Raw genomic sequence first — 21,768 nt, 5'->3', positions numbered from 1 at the left:
TCGGTGGACCAAAGTTTGCCCCTGGTTCAAGTTCCATTGCCTTTTGCAGCATCCTGTTATGCCATTTAAAAATAGAGCTAATAGCCGTTTTGCAGAATTTAAAGAAAAGTACTTCTGGTGCAGGGACGACTATGGCTCCACCTGCAGGAACATTATATAACAAATATATGGCAGATATTCTGACTCTGGGGAACTGCACGGAAGTAATAGAACAGAATGCAACATTCCCCCTGTCTGACATCTTTACTCCACTCTTTCCAACTCGGAATATAAGCACTGGGATAGCAGGCCCATCAAAAGAGGCAAATAAGAATATACAATTTTTGAAGTTAAAATTAAGAAAACACAACGCAATAGGGAGTATTTATATTAAGAGTAATGGGACCTATCAGGTGGGCAATAGTACAAATTGTAACATGACATTTGAAATGACGGCCGGAAATATTAGTATTCCAATTTACGTAGGTGACTCAATTTATTTCATTTGTGGAGAGAAGGCTTATACATGGCTTCCAACAAGTTGGAGTGGTTGTTGTCACCTAGATTTAGTATTACCTGCTATAGCAATAAAAGACACAAAGGAAGTACGAAGGGACATGCAAAGACATGCACCACGGCGAGGCAGAAGAAGTGTGGATCAAAGAGATACAGCATCACAGATAGCGGGTGATATATTTATATTTAAAGGGATGATACCATGGATTGGTCCATCTATCAACTCAGGGGATATACGTAGATTGTCCAGACTACTAGAAGGAACAATAAATGAAACGACAAGTATACTTGAAAATATTACAGTAGAGCTTCAAGCTGTGAGATTAGTTTCGTTACAAAATAGAATGATTCTTGACATGATGCTAGCAGAAAGGGGAGGAGTCTGTGCAATTATAGGGGCGTCCTGTTGCACCTATGTCCCTGACTCCTCTGTTACTATCAGGGAAGCAATAAAAAGATTGCATCATATAGGTGTGGAAGCACATCAGGATTGTGGTACATGGGATATAGGAGGTTCACTTTGGAGTTGGTTGAGCGCATGGGGTTGGAAGATATGAATGGTGTTCATAACAATTTTCCTACTAATAATAGGCTGTTGTCTATTAATTAATTGCCTGCCAATGTGCTGTCAACTATTGGGACAGCTGACAAAATGCCAAGTGAGGAGATTAAAGGAAAAAGAAAGAATGCTGATGCAAACAGTCACTACTGAGTTGCACCTATGTCCCTGACTCCTCTGTTACTATCAGGGAAGCAATAAAAAGATTGCATCATATAGGTGTAGAAGCACATCAGGATTCTGGTACATGGTATCTTACAGGACTCAACTACATTTTTATTTGTTACAACTGCATAGGCTGCTGATGCATTTCCATCCTCTGTTCTAAGGCAGGACCCATCCACCCACAATTCTCCTTCAGCATCTGCATAGGAAGTATCAGTCATATCAATTCTACCTTTCGTTTGTTCTTCAGTTAACAGAGTACAATCATGGTCTGAATCCACTAAATCATCAGTGGGAACAGGTAACAGAGTGGCAGGATTTAGAACATTACACTTGTGAAGTGTTACATGTGCTGCGAACAAACAGATCTCATACTGCGTAAGTCTGGCATTTGTGAGGTGCTGAGTACGTGTCTTATTCAATATCAGCTCCACTGCATGTGGTACATAGACATCAACTTCATGTCCCATTATTATGCTTTCTGCAAGTTGTAGTGATAAGGCAGTTGCTGCAACAGAACGTATACAGGAAGGTAAAGCCTTGGCTACAGTATCCAAGGTGGCAGAGAAATATGCGCATGGTCTTTTGTGGTCACCGAACTGCTGGCAGAGAACCCCAAGAGCACTCCCGTCGGACTCATGAACATAGAGTTGGAAAGACTTAGAATAGTCTGGTAGGCCTAAAGCAGGAGCAGAGCAGAGAGCTTGCCGAATGGCATGGAAGCTTTGTTCATGTTCTGGCAACCACTGAAGGGGTTCGGGCGTGTCCTTGTGGGTCAGGGCCAATAAGGGTTTTGAAATCCAATGTCGACAATAACTTGCCATACCTAAAAAGGCTCGCACCTGTTTTTGGGTGCGTGGCACTGGTGTCTGTAGAATCAATTTAATGCGCTTATCATCCAATCTTCTCTGCCCTTTCGACAGGATATGTCCTAGGTAGGATATTTCCTGTTGAACAAATTGTATTTTCTCTGGTGAAACCTTGTGACCACGTTCAGCTAAGAAATTTAACAAATTAATGGTGTCAGTTGTACATTGTGTCTCAGAGATGCTACCAATCAGCAGGTCATCTATGTACTGTATTAGCACAGAATTAGGTGATAAATTGAATGTGTCTAGTTCTCTTTTCAAGGCCTGGTTGTAAATGCTTGGGCTCTCTGTGAACCCTTGGGGAATACGACAGAAACAGAAAGTTCTCCCGCTTACAGAGAATGAAAAGAGGTACATGTTACCCTCATCTACTGGAATTGCGAAGAAGGCAATTTTTTAAATCCACAACTGAAAAATGTCATTTCTGGTGACAATGTTGACAATATTGATACTACATTTGGGACAACCGGGAACTGTGGCACCACAATCTTAAATCATTTTTCTGAGATCAACTATGAATCTGTAACTTTTTTCATCATTATTTCCATCGCCCTTTTTTGAGACCGATAAATAGGGCTGTTACAAGGACTGCCTGATATTTCTTTAACAATCCCTTCTTTTAGTAAGTCAGCTACTATATCCTGCAATCCCTTTAGACCCTCTGGAGCTATTTTGTACTGTGGTTTTCTTGGTAATTTCACATTCTGTTTGACTGTAATTGTTACAGGTGTGATGTTCATTTTCCCAGTGTCATTTTTGTGTTTTGCCCATATTCTTGAATCTATCTGATCCATTATTTGTGCTGTAATATTTTGTATTCCTATTGATAGGAAACAGTTGCCCATTTCCTCTGTCATTGGTCCATCTACTTCCAAGAAAACTCTGTCTGCAGTGCACTTAATTGTGGCATTCATCTTTTTTAGCAAGTCCAATCCCAACAAATTAAATGCACATTTGTCTGATATAAGGAATGAGTGCGTGTCCTGAATTGGGCCTATACTGTATTTCAAGGGTGCTGAAATTGGGCTTGTTACAAGTATGTTGGTGAATCCCACTGACTTATTTATTTTTCCAGAGAGAGGAACATCTGGAAACTTTTTCTTTGTTAAGGAGGAATTGGTGGCCCCTGTATCTATTAGTAATTCCACAGGTGTACCTTCAATCTTACCCCTCACATATGGTCCAGTGGGATCTACAGGTATTACCATCCTCTGTATTAACTCTCTCGGGCCTCCCTATCGAGCATAATAGTCCCATTCCCCTTGGGGCCCTTCCTGATAGATCCCATCATAAGGGTGATGCACCTGCATTTTTGGTATTTGTTCATTATCAAAGAAATTTGTGTTGGGGGATACCCTGTTGGGCCAGGTTGTGAGTCACGTCCTTGCTGTTGATATCCAGCTCTTCCCATGCTCCTTCCCCGGCCTCTTGATCTCCCCATCCCACCACCTCTCTGTGACTGCTTGACGGGGTGTGGGCATTGAGCTCTCCAATGATCATGTTCCCCACAATTAAAGCATCCCTGTGTGTGTGTTGGTTCATTTGTGGTTGTATGCTGTGTTGGGGGTGCAGAGAATGACCTTTGTGGGCCCCCACGGCCTCTTCCTCTCCCCCTGCTTCTTTGACCACGGCTGCTATACTGGTGAGCCTGCTGAATCAAGACTTTCGTTTTTAACTCTTTTATTTTGTTATTTTTACTTTCCAAATCCTTTTTCCCTAGCATTTCGTAATACTGTGCTAATTGTAAAACTTCTGTTAGAGGTTTGCATGACCAAGTAGGGTTGTACTCTAGAATCCCTCTTTTAATTGCAGGTTTTAAATTATTTACAAAACAGGAGACAAGTGCGCTTTGTGTTGCTTCCTTTTCATTATCTAAACCACTTGAAGCTGTGAAGACCTTCTGTATTCTAGAGAAAAAACCCAGATACAGTTTCTTCAGTATCTTGAATGCATGCATTTAATTTTGGCCAGTCTATTTGTTTCCTTGGTACTAGTATATTTATTTTAGCCATTATTTTAGCTGGTAAATTTTTAATTTCCTCTGAAATATCTTCTCCTTGTTCCCTCTTGTCTGTAGTTATACTTTCCCATTTTATTTTTAAGCATTCATCATCTTCTCTTCTTATCTTTCCCCAAAGGTCTGGTGGCAATATTATGGAAAACATCTGTTCTATGTCATCTAGTGTTAGAGTGCCAACTCTTAATATTATTTCCGTCTGTCTATACCATTCCTCTCTTTCTTGTCTAATGTCTGGAAACTGAAGTGCAAATCTATGTAATTCAACATTTGACCATGGTGTGTGAACTTTAATAGTGGGCTTCCCTTCCTGACTTCCTGGTACTTCTCTTAATGGCATGGTGTGAGTAGGGGAAAGAGTACTAGCTTCCTCCTCTTTACTTTTTTTAAGTTTTGTACATTTTTGTTCTAGTATCAGTAGTGTATCTATCCATTCAGCGAATATCTGGACAGCATCTAATATTTCTGTGCTTGTTGCCCCTACATCGTCCATTACTGCTGATATTGTGCCGTTATGAACACGGGACAACCTGTCAGGTTGGGGGTAGTCGTCTTCCTCAGGCCAATATTTGTCCAGTCTTTAAACCAGCTGTAACTTTTTTTGTCCAACTTTTCCAAAGCGCTGCGTTGAAGTGCAGGCGTGAAATCAGTCGGGAAGCGGCTTTTTGCATTATGCAATGTAGAAGTACCACTTTCTGTTCTTTGTCTGATATTTTTATCCGTAACCCTTGTCTTCCTGAGCGAGAAACAGGCGTACCTTGAAGTTGTATAGGTATTGTCTTACTAGTTTGTGATGTAACTTGTGGTGTGTGTGTGTGTGTGTGACGTGTGTGTGTGGTGCTGATGAAGCTTGCGTTGTTTGCGGGCTGTATGGTGGTGGAGTGTCAATAAACCTTCTATTACAGGGTCTTCGGAATCTTCCTGTTCTATGGGAGCATTAGGTAGAGTTGGGTAAATATCTGGTATTGGCTTGTGAACTGTGAAGCATTTGTCTACTTCCATTTCCTTTTCCCTACAATGACTTATATGTCTTTCTTCTCCTTTCTCCCTATCATGTACCATAGCTTTTCCTCTCATTGTTTTAGGTTCGCCTGAGAATCTTGAAGCTACATATGATCGCCACGCATGAAAAGCATCCCACTGCAACAAACGTACCTTCTTCCCTTTCTTTTCACGTTCCCTTAAACAATCTTCTAAATAAAGCATTTTAGCTTTATCAAACGTGCCATATTCTGGCCATTGCAATTCATTATTTTTCCTGGTGTAATGAGTCCATTGCAATGGCCAGAATATGGCACGTTTGATAAAGCTAAAATGCTTTATTTAGAAGATTGTTTAAGGGAACATGAAAAGAAAGGGAAGAATCTATGAAAGATACCAATACTGGATAACTGTACTTACAGGTAAGTAACTTGTTTTCTTATCTCAAACATATGTTTTAAAGCTTAAAAAATTTAAAGTAAATGTTGTCGGTATATAGGAATCATCTGTTTGGCTTTATTTTGGAAACCTGTTTTTCCTAATTTTCAGGTGTATCCGTGTACCACACTAGACTATTTATTTGATATCCTATTCAGTGCTTACAAAATTAAATGAATATACCCCTAATGCAGAACTGGTGTTACAGTTAGTAAGCGTTTCGCTTTCTCCATCAAAGCAGAGGCGCCTGCTATCTTTAATTTATTATGCAATACATGTATGCGGTGCTCTGTAGGTATGAGCATATTCTTCAGAAATAATGCATGTAACAGGCTACATTTCTGTGTCTTTGAGCTGAAGTTGCCTGTGCTGGTTTTGTACATTGGATAGATGAAAGTATGGGTTATGTTTTTATTCAGGGCTCATGGACCTTTTTTCCCAAGAATACTGAGACGTAGGAAAGGGCAGAGAGACTTTGGAAAAGTTGTTACGCATATAGTAGCTAAAATGATGACCACAGACATGGTAAGAAATATCAATTGTTTTTCTGTGAAAATATCTCCAATTTTGTAACAGAATGCGAATTGCTGATTAGCTTTTCTTCCTAGATCAAAAGAAAAACTGTAGTAGTATTATGCTCCATTGCAAAAAAATGATGACACACCAAAGAAACCAAGTAAAAAATGTATGCTGAATAGGCTAAGATAGCAGACAAAGTGAACTGGATGTATTGTATTAGTTTTTAGAAGTCAAGCAAATATATAAACAATTCGTTTTTTAAAGTTTCTTCTATTGTGTTAAATATTCTTTGAATCTATCTGACGCCAAACAGTATCTGGATAACTGTTATGCAGTAGCTCCCACATGCTGCTGGATGGTGCTGCCTGACATCCTTGCACCACCAAAGAAGTGAAGGAGCTGAGCTGAACGTAGGCTCCACCCCTCCTTGCTGATATCTGTTCTTTTCTTTCTGCGCCCTTCTGCACTGGAGCTCCTACCAACGGTATCAGTTTTTTCACATTTCCAAAATTGTTAGACAACATGTTAGGGGGAAAATGTCTGGCCCCTAACAAACCCACAAGATTCAGTCATATTGTGTAGATTGAGCTTGTGTGACGGGCATCATTGTATTTTTGGCAGTTTTACAAAACACTGAATCAGGTTTCTGCTTGCAGGAATATGGAGGCCGAAGACTAGCCTTGAAACAGGTAGTCTACCACCTGAATCGGGAAGGTTGGCATTAATGTACCACTCAAAGTCAGACAAGAAGCAGCACAATCAGCACTCGAAGAGTATTTCTTTTCAGACATTTACCAACTACAAGACCTTTCTACAGCTGTCCCGGAAACGCCCAAATTTCCCAGGCCATTGGATATATTAATGTAGATCGAGAAGCTAAAAACATTTTTCGGATGCTGCCGGCTCACTCTGGAGCACATTTGGGTACCACAGAGCTACAGGGAAAAGCAGTCTCACTTCCCTGTTGTCACCCTAGAGGATCCTCACCTGGCCGCCTTGTGCCAACACTAGTGCAGTCTTCCACTCCAGCCGAAAGGTTAATGTTGGTCTCTTCTATGCTAGTGGCACTGCTGTCTCTTACAGTGTCTGTGCTGGATCTAATCCAGAGACCGCATCAGTCTGTACCATGCCTACGTCTTTCTGTAAAATAACGAAAGGAGAGCCATCCATAATTTAAGCTTACTCCCAGTCTCTGCCATTACACTAGTACTAGCAAAGGTTGGAGGTCCTGTTTGACTCTGATTCAGATGCAGTCCAAGGGTTGCAGCACATTTCAAAATGACCATGAGAAAGAGATCGATAACTTATTGCCCACCCACTTATTGCCCGCTCATTATTCGGATGCAGTAGTGTGAGTGAGTAGAATACTTTTCCCAAAATTGAGTTGGATTTTTACATATCCATTCACTCTCCCCTAACCCCAGTCCACAAAAGAAAAGAGTTCCTCTTTTGCAATTGTGGTGCTCAGGGCAGCATACATTCTTAACATGATACTGCCCGCAGTAAAAACAAAAGCCGGTGTATTTACAGAAATTCTTTATCCATGGCCATTGTTCAAGCGAGGCACGTGAGTATCCTCATTGGCACTTGGATGAAACCATGAATGGTCCATCCACTCAATCAACCTGTCACTGGGCAGTGTAGACTGGCCGCTGTTGACTTTGCATTTCTCACTCAACACCCAAGTCAAGAAATTCTCATGGTACAGGCGTCGACCAGTAGGGTCAATCCATTTGCCTTTCCTTTTCCTTCACCAGTGATGAAATCTAAGCATACCAACAAATTCAGAAGGTTTTTTCCTCAATTAGTCTGGCATAACACTCTGAATGTGATCTGACTTCTTACTAGATCTACTTATGTATGTTGGGACATGACCATCAAAACCTTGCCAACCTGAATCATCAGAAATCGGCGGATGTATAGGTAACGTATTGACCTACCATAGATTGTGGGTCATGCCATGGACACCAGCATCATGCTTAGGCGATGCACTTGGATGCGTGCAACAAGATTTTTGTGTGGTGTACAAGCATTCCTGAAAGAAATGCACTGTTAAGGCTCTAGACTTCTGAGGCAAAATGCATTTGACCGATTACAGAAATAACCACCCTGTGTCCAGGCTAACCTATTTCATCAGCCGTATAGGAAGGTTTGGGGCTGCTCACGAGGTCAACAGCAACCTTTTACCTAGTTACGTACCGAATAAATGTTGTGTGGTTTTTCTTCGAACAATAACCTCATTTATTATGCATGAGGATACTTAGTATCAAATCTTAATCCCCTGCCTTACCATTTTCTGTATAATAACTCTGTACAAAAGTCACCACTATCGTTGAGGGGGCGGAGCTAGCGCGCGGCGAAGATGGCCGCCTATGAGCAAAGCTCTAATCACTAGATCCGTCCAATATTCGTCTATAGAAGCACGCAGAGAGCAGTGTTGGAGCAGCCTTGTACTCCAGCAACTCTCCGGTGCTGTCTGAATTGACTCTGGCTCTTATAGCTGCCTAGACGACGCGGCTGGAGCCCTTGGCCTCTGCGAGGCTGAGCAAAGCTGGGATCCCGGACTCTGGTGCGAGGCGATGGCGGTCCGACGCGTTGTGACGCTCCGGAGGCCGCTCCCGCTAGCTTCGTATTCATAGGACTGCGGACTGCCTACAACAGAGAGAAACATGCCTGAAATTCTTCCCGTACACTGAGTGTTGATGGCGGCCGTCTACTACGAGAGCTCATACACCTAGCGCCCGCTCTGACCAAGGTAGAAAAAAACGACCCTAAACGTGGCACGCCTGCTGTGGGCTATGGTAGGAGCACTGTGACCTCTGGGTGGCGACTATGCACATCAAATATATCACGAGGTGAGAGTGAAGCAAAACGGGGATGTGCTGCGAGCTGTGCTGCTGATACTCTGGTCGCCTTGAACATTGATAGTGCGGAGGCACTGCCGCTCAGCGACACGCCATTTTGTGCGCGGCAGAGACGGCCCTCACTTCCGCCATACTCCAACCCAACAACTGCGTACTTGCAACCTGGCTGCACCTGTTCACACAGGACGCGAGACACTTGTAGAAGACCCCTGCACCTATCCACTTGACACAGTCTTGGTGCGCGCGGACTGCAATACGTCCTGGCAAAATAGTATGGGCAAAGACCTCGACTGAGTGGCTTGTGAAACGCCCCGCACTACCATTAAGACCCTGATCCTCCCTTTGGGCTGAGGTGGAACCAGCACTTCTACTACAGGCCACGTGAGTGCCATGGGGATATAAGCCTGGTTATAGGGGATTCCAACTCACAACTAATCTTCCTGAGTGTGGAGATTAATTTCAATAGCTTACATACTGGCGCAGAAACCCCGGCGCTGCCTCTAGTGCTACCCCTGCTATCGCCTGTTGGCTATTTGAACTGAATCAAGTGCCAGTACCGCAGGGTCTGCTCTTGTCTGTAGTCTGGGGCCCTTTGCTTTATTGTTGTCGATCTGCTTCACCAGTACCCCTCTGGAAGGTTGGAATTGATCAACTGAGTGGTAGCTGCAATATTGGCTGCGCATACCTAGCCTGGTTGGGTTGTTCCATCTGGTTCATTGTAACCCCTAGTTCAGCGATGGGTAAAGTTGACAGGACACCACCGAAAATATCATTTGACCAACGGAAACCTAGGAGTCATGATGCTACTACAGAGGAAGGAGAACACACACTGGACTCTCCCCAAGAAGACGCGGACTGCGACATCCGCACATTGTTTGCTGCAATGGAAAAGGGTTTTTAGGGTAGTCTCTCAGTCCTAGGCTCCAAAATGGATTCCCTCTCCTATCGCATTGACAGGTTGTCGGAAAGGCTAGATGTCTGCATGCGGAACGGCTGGATATGTCTGAATGCCGTGTCACTGAAGTAGAGGAGGGCCAGTCGGTGCTGGACACTGAACACAAACAGCTGGGGAGAGTGGTGCAGGTCCTACAGGATAAGACCGAAGACTTAGAAGCGAGATTTTGGAGATGCAACCTGAGGATCACAGGTCTACCGGAGTCCTTCACGACCGGCAACATGGAGCAAATTGTTGAGAAATTGCTGGTCACACTTCTGGGTGGAGAAACTTTTTCTCATATGTTTGTGGTAGATAGAGCGCACATGTCTTTAGGCCCACGTCCACCACCTGAAACTGTTCCGAGACCAATCATAGCTAAACTACTTAACTATTGTGATCAGGACGCGGCACTGAAAGCTGCCAGGAATATCCATCCTCTGCATTACGAAGGCTCTACCCTCTCGCTGTTTCTGGACTTTACAATACGAGTCCAAGAGGCGCGCAGACTGTTTGCTCCCTTGAAGAAACAACTCAAGGAGCGAAATATTGATTATGCCATGCTATATACCCCGCGAGACTCCGTGTGAACAGACATGGCCAATCCAGAATCTTTACGGACCCCAAAGTCTTGCAGAAAGCTCTGAAAGACTGGGCTTAGGATAAACGCCGTAGCCCGTACCGACACTCCAGTGAAGGGGCAGTAGGTGGCCAGCTGAGCGTTCAAGACTGATCTTGTCTGACCTTTTTTCCGCTCAGTTACGCATTTTTCGTATCTGCTTACAGTTCTAAGATCCTTATGCAATGCTACAATAGTCCTACACTTTGTATTGTTTAACATGTACTTATTGAATTACAAGTTTGGGTTGGAAATAGCACGTGAGTGCTCAGTCTGAGGTGGCTACTCCTGCGGATATTTGTCTAATTGTAGGCCTCTGTGGTACTGGGTTAAGTAGCCACTGGAAGGGGCTGGAGTTACCTTATATTGTTCAGTCGCTTCACAATCGGCTGAAGGTGTGCGAAGCGGGGGCCTGATTGAAGTATACCAGTTTAATTTCTTTACTAGTAGGAGAGGGAGCTACCGCTGCCCATGCGTGAAATACACATTTTGAGAATTAAGCTTGGGGTTATGGCGGGGGCATAATTTCCCCTTTTTTTGGGGCTTCTTAGATTCGCTAAAATCGGCAGTATTTTGCTGATGTTGATTGAGGGTGGGTTGTTAGTTTTTCGACTGGGCAGAGTTGGGTTCAGCCTGGCGTGTGTGGTGGGAGGGGTGGGGTTTGGAATTGTTAGGTCCGGCATATACAGGAGACACTATGTAAAGCAAATGAAGAAAATACTTGGCTGCACCTCAACTGCCCCAGCTAACAGTCCTCCTCATAACACTTCGGCACAGCAGACAATTCGAGCCCTCACCTGGAATGTAAGAGGACTTAATAATCATAGAAAATTACGGAAGGTACTGGCGTACTTAGCAAGACATAAGATAGACCTTGAACTACTCCAGGAAACGCACCTTCCCCTCGACCGCCCCCTGCTTTGCACTAAAGGATTACTTGGGTTTGTACATGCAGCAGGGTTTATCACACATGCCCGTTGGAGTGCTTACTGGGGTTCGGCCTAGATCGTCCCTCTCACTTGAACTCATCGCCACTGTCGTAGCAGAACGGTACACTATATCCAGATGCCTTGGATAAGGCCTAAACACCCTGATAATTAATGTATATGGCCCTAATTATGACAATCCTGACTTTTATGCTACACTGTATGACAAGGTGACTCTCTGTGGGATGGAACAGCAACTTTGGGGCGGCGATCTTGACCCGAGCCGTGACCGCTCAGGTGGCTTGGAAAGGAGGCTCACATCTTCCGCTAGAAAGCTTTTTGACGTTATGACACAAGCGGATTTACATGACGTGTGGTGGCAGAAATTCCCTGACAGGGAAGGATTCACACATTACTCTGCATTCCATCACTTACATACGCGCATTGACTACTGGCTGGCCACTGGCCGACTGTATGATCACACGCAGGCGTGTGGTGTCCTTCCCCGTACGCTTTTGGATCTTTCCCCAGTCTTGTTGGTCTTGGCTGCCACTCAAAGATCTATCCCTCCGTTTACCTGACGGTTCCCACTGTACTCTCTGCTAGACCCACTCTTTAAAGAAGAACTAGCTGAGGCGATCAAAATGTATTTTGATAAAAATGTTGGTTTGGTGGAGAGCTTCCAGGTTAAGTGGGAAGCGTTTAAGGTCTACATACAGGGTATAGCTATGTTCAAGCATTCTGGAGTCCTTAGTGCGCTGCACACTAGGCTGACAGATCTGGACACACAGATAGCTAACCTGGAGAAAAGTCTGCTAGCTGGACATGACTAGGAGATTTTGAGGGAACTTAAATCCCGACTAGAGGACTATCATGATATTGCGGATATCGAGATCAAGCACCTTGTAAATACGCAACGGCCCGCTCATACGGTGAGGGTGAGTGCCCAAGTGGGGTGCTGGCCCGGTTGTTGAGGAAGCGGAAGCGGCGGGACTATACTGCCGTTGCGGAAATCAAATCTGAAGAGGGGGAGACACTTCTTGCTAACACCGACATAGCTGAGAGATTCTGGCTATACTACTCGACCCTATATACCTCTCGTAGTTCTGGTATTGAAAATTATATATTGGACTATTTGTCTCATATTAAACTTCCCTGGCTGACTAATCTTCCCTAGTAGTTCTTGATGCATCCCCTGGAGAAAGAGGAAATGACTCTAGCGCTCTCTAGTATGAAACGCCGTAGTGCTTCGGGGTCGACGGCCTGACTGTGGCCTTCTATAAGGCTTATATAGATTTACCACTCCCCTAATTGGCCACCCTTTTTGACGATATGTGTATCACTGGCACGATGCCGCCTTCAATGAGAGAGGCCATTATCGTTGCCATACTTAAACCGGACAAACCCTTGGAAGAATGCTCATCGTATCGTCTTCTCTCTTTAATAAACGCAGATACTAAGATATACAAAAAGATATTGGCTTACAGATTAATACCCTTAGTCCCTCAAAAAATTTGGTCTGCACCCTTCAAGAATTTAATACGTTGTTTAAATCTTCCAAATAAAGATCTCTTTTTTTAATTTTTATTTTATTTTATTTTTTAATTTGTTTTCTTTTTAAATATATTTTATTGATTTTACACACATACGCACAGCACAAAAAAAGAAAAATAACAGCACATAATTAAACTGATCATTGATATATAACAATATATACAGAGTTCAACACACACACAGAAAAAAGAACAGAGTAAGAACTATTTATAGCGGGTTCTAGTTTATAGCTCAAAACATATCCTTACGTGAAAAATATACTAAAACATATAATCAGCTCCCAGGCAAACCCTTTTTCCAAATCCGTATCGATTCCCAGATCTTCTTCCCTAACACCTTGTCTTCTATATATGCTTTTTTCTAAATTAGAAACAGCCAAGAGGCTAGCCAGCCACTGTTGCATTGCCAGTGGCATTTTATCCAACCAAATCCTATCTATCGACAGTCTCAAAACTGCCATGGCAACAAACAAAAAATTCCCTGTTCGTGCTATCAGAATCTGCACTAACTCCAAGTAATATCAAGGGTGGGGTAAGGGTGATATTGACCCCAAGCGAGCGGACAAAAAAAACCTTTGATGTCTTCAATAAGTGTATACAGTTGTGGACAGGTCGCACATATATGTATGTCAGCCTCTGGTGCATTACAACGTGGACAAGTAGTCCCAGAAGTTCCTCCCCACTGGGCTATTGTTGCCGGAGTATAATAAGGAGAATATAATGTCTTGTAGTGCTGAGCTTGCAAAGGGGCGGAACATAATACTGTGCACCCTAGCTCTAAAGAATCTTGAAAGCAGCCCACATCGTTATTAAGTTTATTAGCCCACTTGGCTTCATGCTTTGCCAAATCGTCTGTTTTACCTGCTGCCAAGGCTGCATAGAAGCTGCGGATTGTACACTCCCCACCCCTCTCTATGGAGTCCAAGATGTTATTTTTACCAAATCCTACAGCCCCTCCTTGCTTATTGCTCAGAAAACTACGTACCTGTAGATATTTAAAGAAGCTCCTCCTGCTTATGTGAAATTTAGCCTCAAGATTTGAGAATTGAAGGAATATCCCATCCGGACCCATCAGGTCCCTTATCTTTACAAACCCTTTTTCTGCCCAATCCGCCATAATTGAATCTGAAAATATAATTGGGGGTAGAGTTCTATTTTTATACAATCGTGTGTATCTATTAAACCGCCCCAGGCCGAATTTCTTCAGAAAGGCAAACCAGATTTTGTGGGCGGCCTGAACTGTCTTGAACCTGGTCCTTTTAAAGTAGGAGTAGTCTGTGCAGTTAAAGGAATTCTCCATATCAGTTCCCAGAACGGTTGCATAAACTTCGTTAGAAATAGATGTAATTTTAGGATCTATCCCACCACCTCCAATCAAACCCTGCATTTAATGCAGCGCTGCTGCCCAGTAATAGTCTAAAATCATGGATCCCCCATCCTCCTCTGGTCCTAGGGAGGGTGATGAACCAATATGCCGTCCTGGTTTTCCCATGCGCCCAAATACATTTATTCAAAATTATCTCTAATTTGAAGAACCTTCCAAATAAAGATCTTATTAGATACAAAATATTTCGTTGGTTTTGGTTTTCCCAAGAAACAGCAAATGAAGGCTCTTCGTTTAAGTTCAATTCTTTATTCAGTTTTCTTTATTTAAAAAGCAGATAGCCAAAGCGTTTCGTCCGTTACCGGACTTCTTCATGGCTGATTTACCTTCGTAATAATCACGGTTCTAATCCCTTCCATGCCGATAAGTGTTAATCAATATGCTTTAGTTTATTTAGATGAAACTTCCAAGAAAAAAATCAATTTGTTCACTTTTAGTGTTTTCAGGCGAAGTGTAAAGCCGCAAAAACGCGAGGTCCGAGTCAGTGCCACACTTAAAAATGTATAAGTTTGCTAGGTTATCCTAGGTGCCGGCACAGCTAGTGTTCAAAATCTACAGCTAGGCACTTTAAAAAAAGGGGTCAGTTTTCACTGTAAAAATGTGGTGTGTCCACATGTGGTGTGTCCAAAGATCATAATGTTGGCTATGGTGCTCTCGCGCCTTGATTATGGTAACATCATTTACAACGGCGCTCCGGCCTACGCCATTCACCGTTTGCAGCTAGTGCAGAACCAGGCAGCCCGCCTGATCTACGGCCTGCCCAAATTCCACCGTGCCACTCCTCCACTGCAGGCACTACACTGGCTGCCGGTGAAAGAGCGAGCCTTGTTCAAGCTTGGCTGCACCACCTTCCAGGCCAAAATGGGCACTGCCCCGGAGTTTATTTGCTCCGCTATTAAGCCTTACATACCGGGCAGAGAGCTCCGTTCCACCCATCAGGCTCTTTTAACCACCCACCGATTTAGAAAGAAAAAGGCAGGCGGAACAAAATTTGCTGTTCTTGCTCCGGTGTTCTGGAACTCCCGGCGGAGCTCCGCACGACACCCTCCTACACCGAGTTCCGGAAAGGTCTTAAAACCCTGCTCTTTTCCCGAGCCTACAATGTCTAATCTCCCTCTGCTCCTGTAGTCTCCTCGCAATCCAAAAGCGCCAAGAAACCACGTGGTAGAAGCGCGCTATATAAATGTTTTTAAATTCAAATTAAATTCAAATTCAAATGGCGTTTTGGGCCGTTTCTTGTCTGGGGCACTAGGCCTACCCACCCAAGTGAGGTACATTTTATATCCAAGACTTTGGAGAATGCTGGGTGGGTGAAAGTTTGTGATCCCACGCAGATTCCAGAACTTTCCATCGTAACATGTGGGGAAACAGGTTTTTTTTATTATAAAGTTTGAGGTTTGCAAGGGATTCTGGGTAAGAGAACCTGGTGAGTGACACACAAGTCCCCGAATCCTGTATCCCTCTGGGTGTCTAGTTTTTGAAAATGTATAGGTTTTATCTACGTGTCGGCAAAGCTAGGGTTCAAACTCTACAGCTAGGCACTTTGCAAAAAAAGTCAAGTTTTCACAGTAGAAATGTGGTGTGTCCACCTTGCGTTTTACACCATTTCCTGTTGGGGGCACTGGATCTACCCACACAGGTGAGGTCCTATTTTTATTGGAAGACTTAGGAGAATGCGAGGAGGGTGGAATTTTGTGGATCCATGCAGATTCAAGAACTTTCCATTACAGAAATGTGAGGAAAATATTTTGTTTTGTTTTGTTTTATAAAGTGTGAGGTTTGCCAGGGTTTCTGGGTAAACATAACCTGGTGGGAGCCAGACAAGTCACCCCATCCTGGGATCCCCTGGGTGTCTAGTGTTAAAAAATGTATAGTTTCCCTAGGTGCTGGCAGAGTTAGGGTTCTAAATTTACAGCTAGACACTTTGCAAATAAAGGGTCAGTTTTCACTGTAAGAATGTGATGTGTTCATGTTGCGTTTTGAACCATTTCCTGCCTGGGGTAGTAAGCCTGCCCAAAAAAGTGAGGTGAGTTTTTATCGGGAGACTTTGGAGAATGCTGGTTGAGTGGACGTTTGTGGATATGCGCAGATACCAGAACTTTCCATAACTGAATTGTAAGGAAAATTAATTTTTGTACAAGGTTTGAGGTTTGCAAGGGATTCTTGGCAACAGAACCTAGTGAGAGCCACACAAGTCACCCCATCCTGGATTCCCCTTTGTGTCTAGTTGAAAAGATATACAGGTTTGCTATGTTTATCCAGTATTGGGGTATCTTTCATAGATTCACATGCCTGAATAATTCCCCGTCGTCGTAGTGGAAGTCCCACGGTACATAAATAACAAAGAAGTAAGTACTAGATAGTACCATTCCATAGGCTATTATGGTAGCAGCCATCTTTTTCTATAGCCTATTAGTCTCCTTTTACAAAAAGGACCAAACTGAAAACTCAGCCAATCAGCACCCAGCACATTCTAGAACCTTCCCAAGAGAGTGTAAGGGAGTCTCCCTGAGCTCTGCTCAGTTCACTTAAAATTACCCAGATAAGTCTCTTTTGGATTTCTTTTGAAGAATGTCTGATTAAAAGGGATTATTCAGAGCCTGTAAATCCTGTGGGAAGAAAAGGCTGCATGTAGATGATGTACATAAAGAGTGTATCTACTGCCTCTATCCCAGCCATGAGGCAAAGCATTGTAAAATTTGCTGCACCTTCTCCACTAAGACCTTGAGGGATAGAGAAGGAAGGCTTCTATTTTGGCTGAAAAAAAGACAATCTGCGTCTTCTGATGTAGATAGCGACATGTCCTCTGTCACTCAAGAGGCCCAGGTCGCCTGAGGGTCAGGCTGAGGAGAGGAAGAAGCAATCTAAAACCTCTCAAGCGCCTAAAGAATCTCTTATAAAAGAGAAGTAACCTAAAATCTCCTCAGAGATTGGATCCCCTCAGATTCCAGGAACATCTACGGAAATGCCAGAGTCTTCTGGCCATTCTAAAGGTAAAGGCGGCCACAAGTCTTCATCAGGCGCAGGTTCACCATCGATGCCTGTTCCCACCTCAACGATGACCACAGTTAGTACCTCGTCACCGAGATCGTAGACTGCGCTTTACACATCAACGGTGAGTTCTGGCGGTTCTATTCCGTCGACGCTGCTCTTGTCGTTGACGACTGTGCCGTCGACGAGAATCAAGACCACATCGTCGACGAGCCTGTCAGTGACGCCTTCGACGAAGAAGACCTTGACAATGACACTACCTTCGAAGACGACGGCGAAGACACCTAGACACCGCTGTCGATTACACCATCGTCGACGCCGTCGACAGTTGCACCACCATCGACGAAGACAACGCTACCGTCGATGACGTTCTCGTCGTCGACTGAAAATGTGGCGACAGCATTTCCAATGACTGTGACAGTACCGTCGATGACGAAAGTTTCACCGTCAACGATAAAGCATCCAGTATGTTATATTGGACCATCAACACCATTTCAGCAACCAGTACAACAGCACTTTAGGACACCAGAAATTTCTCAGCTACCTCCAAGCCATCTGTTAGACGTTGAGGACTCTGATGATGATGAGGGTCAGTTTAGAGCTGCACGTAGTCCTTCAGAGTTGCACGTTAAGTATCAGGACGAAGAAGACAAATATGACGAGGAAGATCAATACTACCATCACTAGTCAGTCCCTCCAGTGCAGTACCAGCAATATTTCGAACAGCCCAGGCAGAAGGCTGCTCAATTCCCTCTGGAGTTAATCATGGATCTTCAGAGCATGTTGGGGGACTATAAACAAAGGTTTCCTCCTCAGGAGGATGTTGTTATACCTCCACCTCCACAGGAAGCTCCGCAAATACCAATGCCTCCACCTCCGGCCACTCCGGTAATGGCACCAGCTCCTATACTTCCTCCTCCTCCCAGAGATGACCCTACTACGTCGGAAGAGGAACATGAAGAAAGTGAGCTTCCAGACCCCTCTCCACCAGTGGATGAGTGGGATGATTACATAGCGCAAACTCCTTCACCGCCATCTCATCTTCCTTCGAATTTGCCTCCTGAAGATATCGGAGGATACCATAATATTATGGGCGGGCTGCTAACCGTTTTCATTTACCTACGGTAGTCCACCAGTTGAGTTGTTTCCTATATGATTTTAAGGATCAGGAAAGGAAGACCGTCAGATCGATACCCATAATTGACCATATCTGGCAGGAAGGGATTAAAGTTATGAAGGCACCGGCTTCTGTAGTTCCAGTGCTTCGCAGGCTGGACAAGAAATATAGAGCGCCGGAGGGCTCTCCAGCGTGTCTTACAAGTAACCCTAAGCCTGATTCAGTGATCTCTCAGGCAGCGCAAAGGCGTTCGAAAAATCCATCTACGCCTATCCTCTCTCCTTCTGACAAGGAAGGTCGATGCCTGGATGCGATTGGAAAAAGGTTCTCTACTATGGCGGCAGTCTGACAGGGCGGCTAACACTTTAGCCATCCAAGCACGTTATGACAGACACATATGGTCCGACATTGGTGCACTGAAGGAGGTCATTCCGGATACCTCTATGGAAGAGTTTAAGTTGCTCACGGAGGGAGAGAAAGCAGCTTCTGAGATCATCAATATAGCTATGGACATAGCCAAAACTGGTTTCAGACAGCTGGCTGGAGCTGCTGCTTTACGGCGTCAAGGATGGTTGAGAGCAACTAATTTCCGTCCGGAAGTCCAAACCAAGATATTGGATATGGCTTATGATGGTGAAAGCTTGTTTGCAAGCCATATTGATGAGGCACTTACCGCCATCATAAAAGACACAGACACGGCTAAGGCTCTTGGTACCCTGCAGTATCCCAAACAGCCCGTTCGAGGAGCCGGCGGTAGGGACTATATCAATTATATAGGAAATAATCAGCGGTCCGAGTCGTATCAGACCTATCAGCCGCAATACAGTCAAGGGAATCAACAGCAGTCCTCCAGGCAGTCAAATACAGCAGGTTTCTCCAGACAGGGTACCAAACGCAGAGGTGTATCAGAAGGTCATGATACTGGACGAAAGCAGTGAGTTCAATGGGGTACCAGCTGCTCATTCTTTTCCCAAAAAGGGTGCGACGATTTCCAAGCATATCAATCAGTGGAGAAACATCACTACGGACAAGTGGGTCCTGGATCTCATCTCTTATGGCCACACATTGGAATTCCTCCAAAAACAACCCAATACTCCTCCCACGGGATCACACCCCCTCACCTTAACTTACTCAAAAAGGAAGCAAGGGTAATTCTTCAAAAAGGAGCAATAGAAAAGGTTCCTTTTTCCCAACGGAGGAAAGGTTTCTACTACCGTTTCTTTCTCCTTCGCAAAAAATCAGGAGTGTGGAGGCCTAACCTAGACCTCAGGAAATTAAACAAATATCTAAAGAGTCAGACATTCAGGATGGTTACTCTTTCAGACATCCTGCGTCGCCTCATCAAGGGCGATTACATGACCTCATCAGATCTTGAGGTGCATATTTCCACGTCCTTATTCATCCCAAACACAGGAAGTTTCTGAGGTTCACAGTGGCTGGTACCCACTATCAATTCCGAGTTCTACGATTTGTTTTCAAATCGGCTCCACAGACGTTCATAAAATTCCTGGCCCCAGTGGCAGCAGCCTTGAGAACCAAAGGTCATCAGGTATTCCCTTACCTTAACGAATGGCTGCTAAAGGCTTCATCTTCTCGCTTAGTGGAAAGAGCAACAAAGGACTGCCTCATTCTTTTCTACAAGCTGGGTCTTTCAGTCAATTTTAAAAAATCTTCAATTTACCCAAATCGAATAATGACATTTCTGTGAGCAAAACTAGACACCATCCAGAACAAGGCTTTTCTCTCCAAAGAAAGACAACATCGGTTAAGAACATTAGCATTCAAACTGTACAGAAAAAGGTGTGTTTCAGTGAGAATGTACAAATCTTTGCTGGGAATGCGCTCGTCTGCAATAGATCTTGTATCTTTAACTCGATTGCACCTGAGGCCTCAAGTGGTGGTGTCAAACCTCTCATCTAAGACAAGGACAGTCTTTTCTCCCAGTTCATCCTAACTTCGTAGTCACAACAGATGCTTCTATGGAAGGATGGGGAGGACACTTGCAAGACCTGCAGGTACAAGGAAGATGGTCCTTTACCCAGCGGCAGATGCACATAAAGTGACTAGAGCTCAAAGCCATTCTCTTATCCCTTCGAGCGTTCCTTCCTCGAATACAGGGATCGCCAGTGTTGATCCACACGGACAACACCACGAGCATGTTTTATATAAAGAAGCAAGGAGGTACAAAATCACTCACTCTGTCTCAAGATGCACAGGAGTTATTGAACTGGTTGACGCTCAATTACATTTCTCTCACAGCGGAACATGTCCCAGGACTTCGAAACACCTTGGCAGACACCTTGAGCAGGACGAGCGACAGCTGTCACGAATGGGTGCTGGAACAAGCACAACTGGGCGAAATATTTGCAGTCTGGGCGAAACCAACGCTAGACCTATTTGCGACACAACTAAACTCAAAATGCCGATTCTTCGCAAGCAGGTTCCCTCTCCCGAACTCTCGAGGGAATTCTCTTTTGATGCGTTGGTCAGGGATCTATGCTTATGCTTTCTCCCCCATTCCGCTGATTCCCAGGGTCCTCGCGAAGATAAAATGGGAGCGCTGCCGGATTCTCTTGATAGCCCCCAGATGGCCCAGACAACACTGGTACACAGAGCTTCTAATTCTCTCAGAAGCACATCCCATACACCTATTACCAACGCCAACGCTGTTGAGAAAGAACAGGGGCCAAGTGCATCACCCGGAACTAGCGTCACTGCAGCTGCATGCATGGCTCCTAAATTCCTGGAATTTAGAGATTTGAAGATTCCACAAGATTGCAAAGACATCATTGGCAAATCTCGAGCTGAAAGCACCAATAAAACTTAAAAGCTTAAATGGATACGTTTCTGCATATGGTGCAAACGTAAAGAAATGGACCCATTTCTTTCTTTACCAGAGGAAATTCTATCTCATTTGCTTTCACTAGCAAAATCTGGTTTAATGCACTCGTCAGTCCAAGTTCTCCTGGCAGTCATATCAATCTATAGACGAGCTCCTCATACTTGATCTCTATGGTCTTCAAGAGTCGTTAAACAGTTTACGAAAGGTCTATTTCGTGCTGGGGCGATAGGTGGTGCACAAACAAAATGGCCTCACTGATGTGAGGCTCTTGCAGCTCGGCGCTCTTATCCTGCATTAATCCTGCTGACTGAACCTTATCACTACTCTTTGCTGCGGGAAACTGAAGAATAAGCGCTGGTTACTAACCTGACCTAATTTTAGGAAGCTAGCGGCAGGGGATCCCTTGCTGCTGGCACAATGCTGGAACTGCCGCCGTAAGCTGCTGGACGACCTGGTGCGGCTGCTGGGCTTGACTTCCTACGCGAGGCCCGCGGC

The 21,768-nt window shown here is 44.3% G+C and overlaps 1 protein-coding gene across 1 annotated transcript in view; it reads left to right on the top strand.

Annotated features, from left to right (window-relative positions):
- SHCBP1L (SHC binding and spindle associated 1 like) overlaps positions 1 to 21,768 on the top strand; it is a 1,462,574-nt gene that overhangs the window by 790,047 nt on the left and 650,759 nt on the right. Inside the window, exon 6 of the mRNA XM_086936360.1 lies at positions 5,944 to 6,049. Within this exon, the coding sequence (XP_086792486.1) occupies positions 5,944 to 6,049 (106 nt within the window). The remainder of the gene's footprint in view (positions 1 to 5,943; positions 6,050 to 21,768) is intronic.

This window comes from Lissotriton vulgaris, chromosome 1_1 (genome assembly GCF_964263255.1).
Source record: "Lissotriton vulgaris chromosome 1_1, aLisVul1.2, whole genome shotgun sequence".
In the NCBI taxonomy this organism is placed as follows: Eukaryota; Metazoa; Chordata; class Amphibia; order Caudata; family Salamandridae; genus Lissotriton; species Lissotriton vulgaris.
Note: the sequence above shows the minus strand (reverse complement) of the source record. Positions and strands in the feature narration are given on the sequence as shown.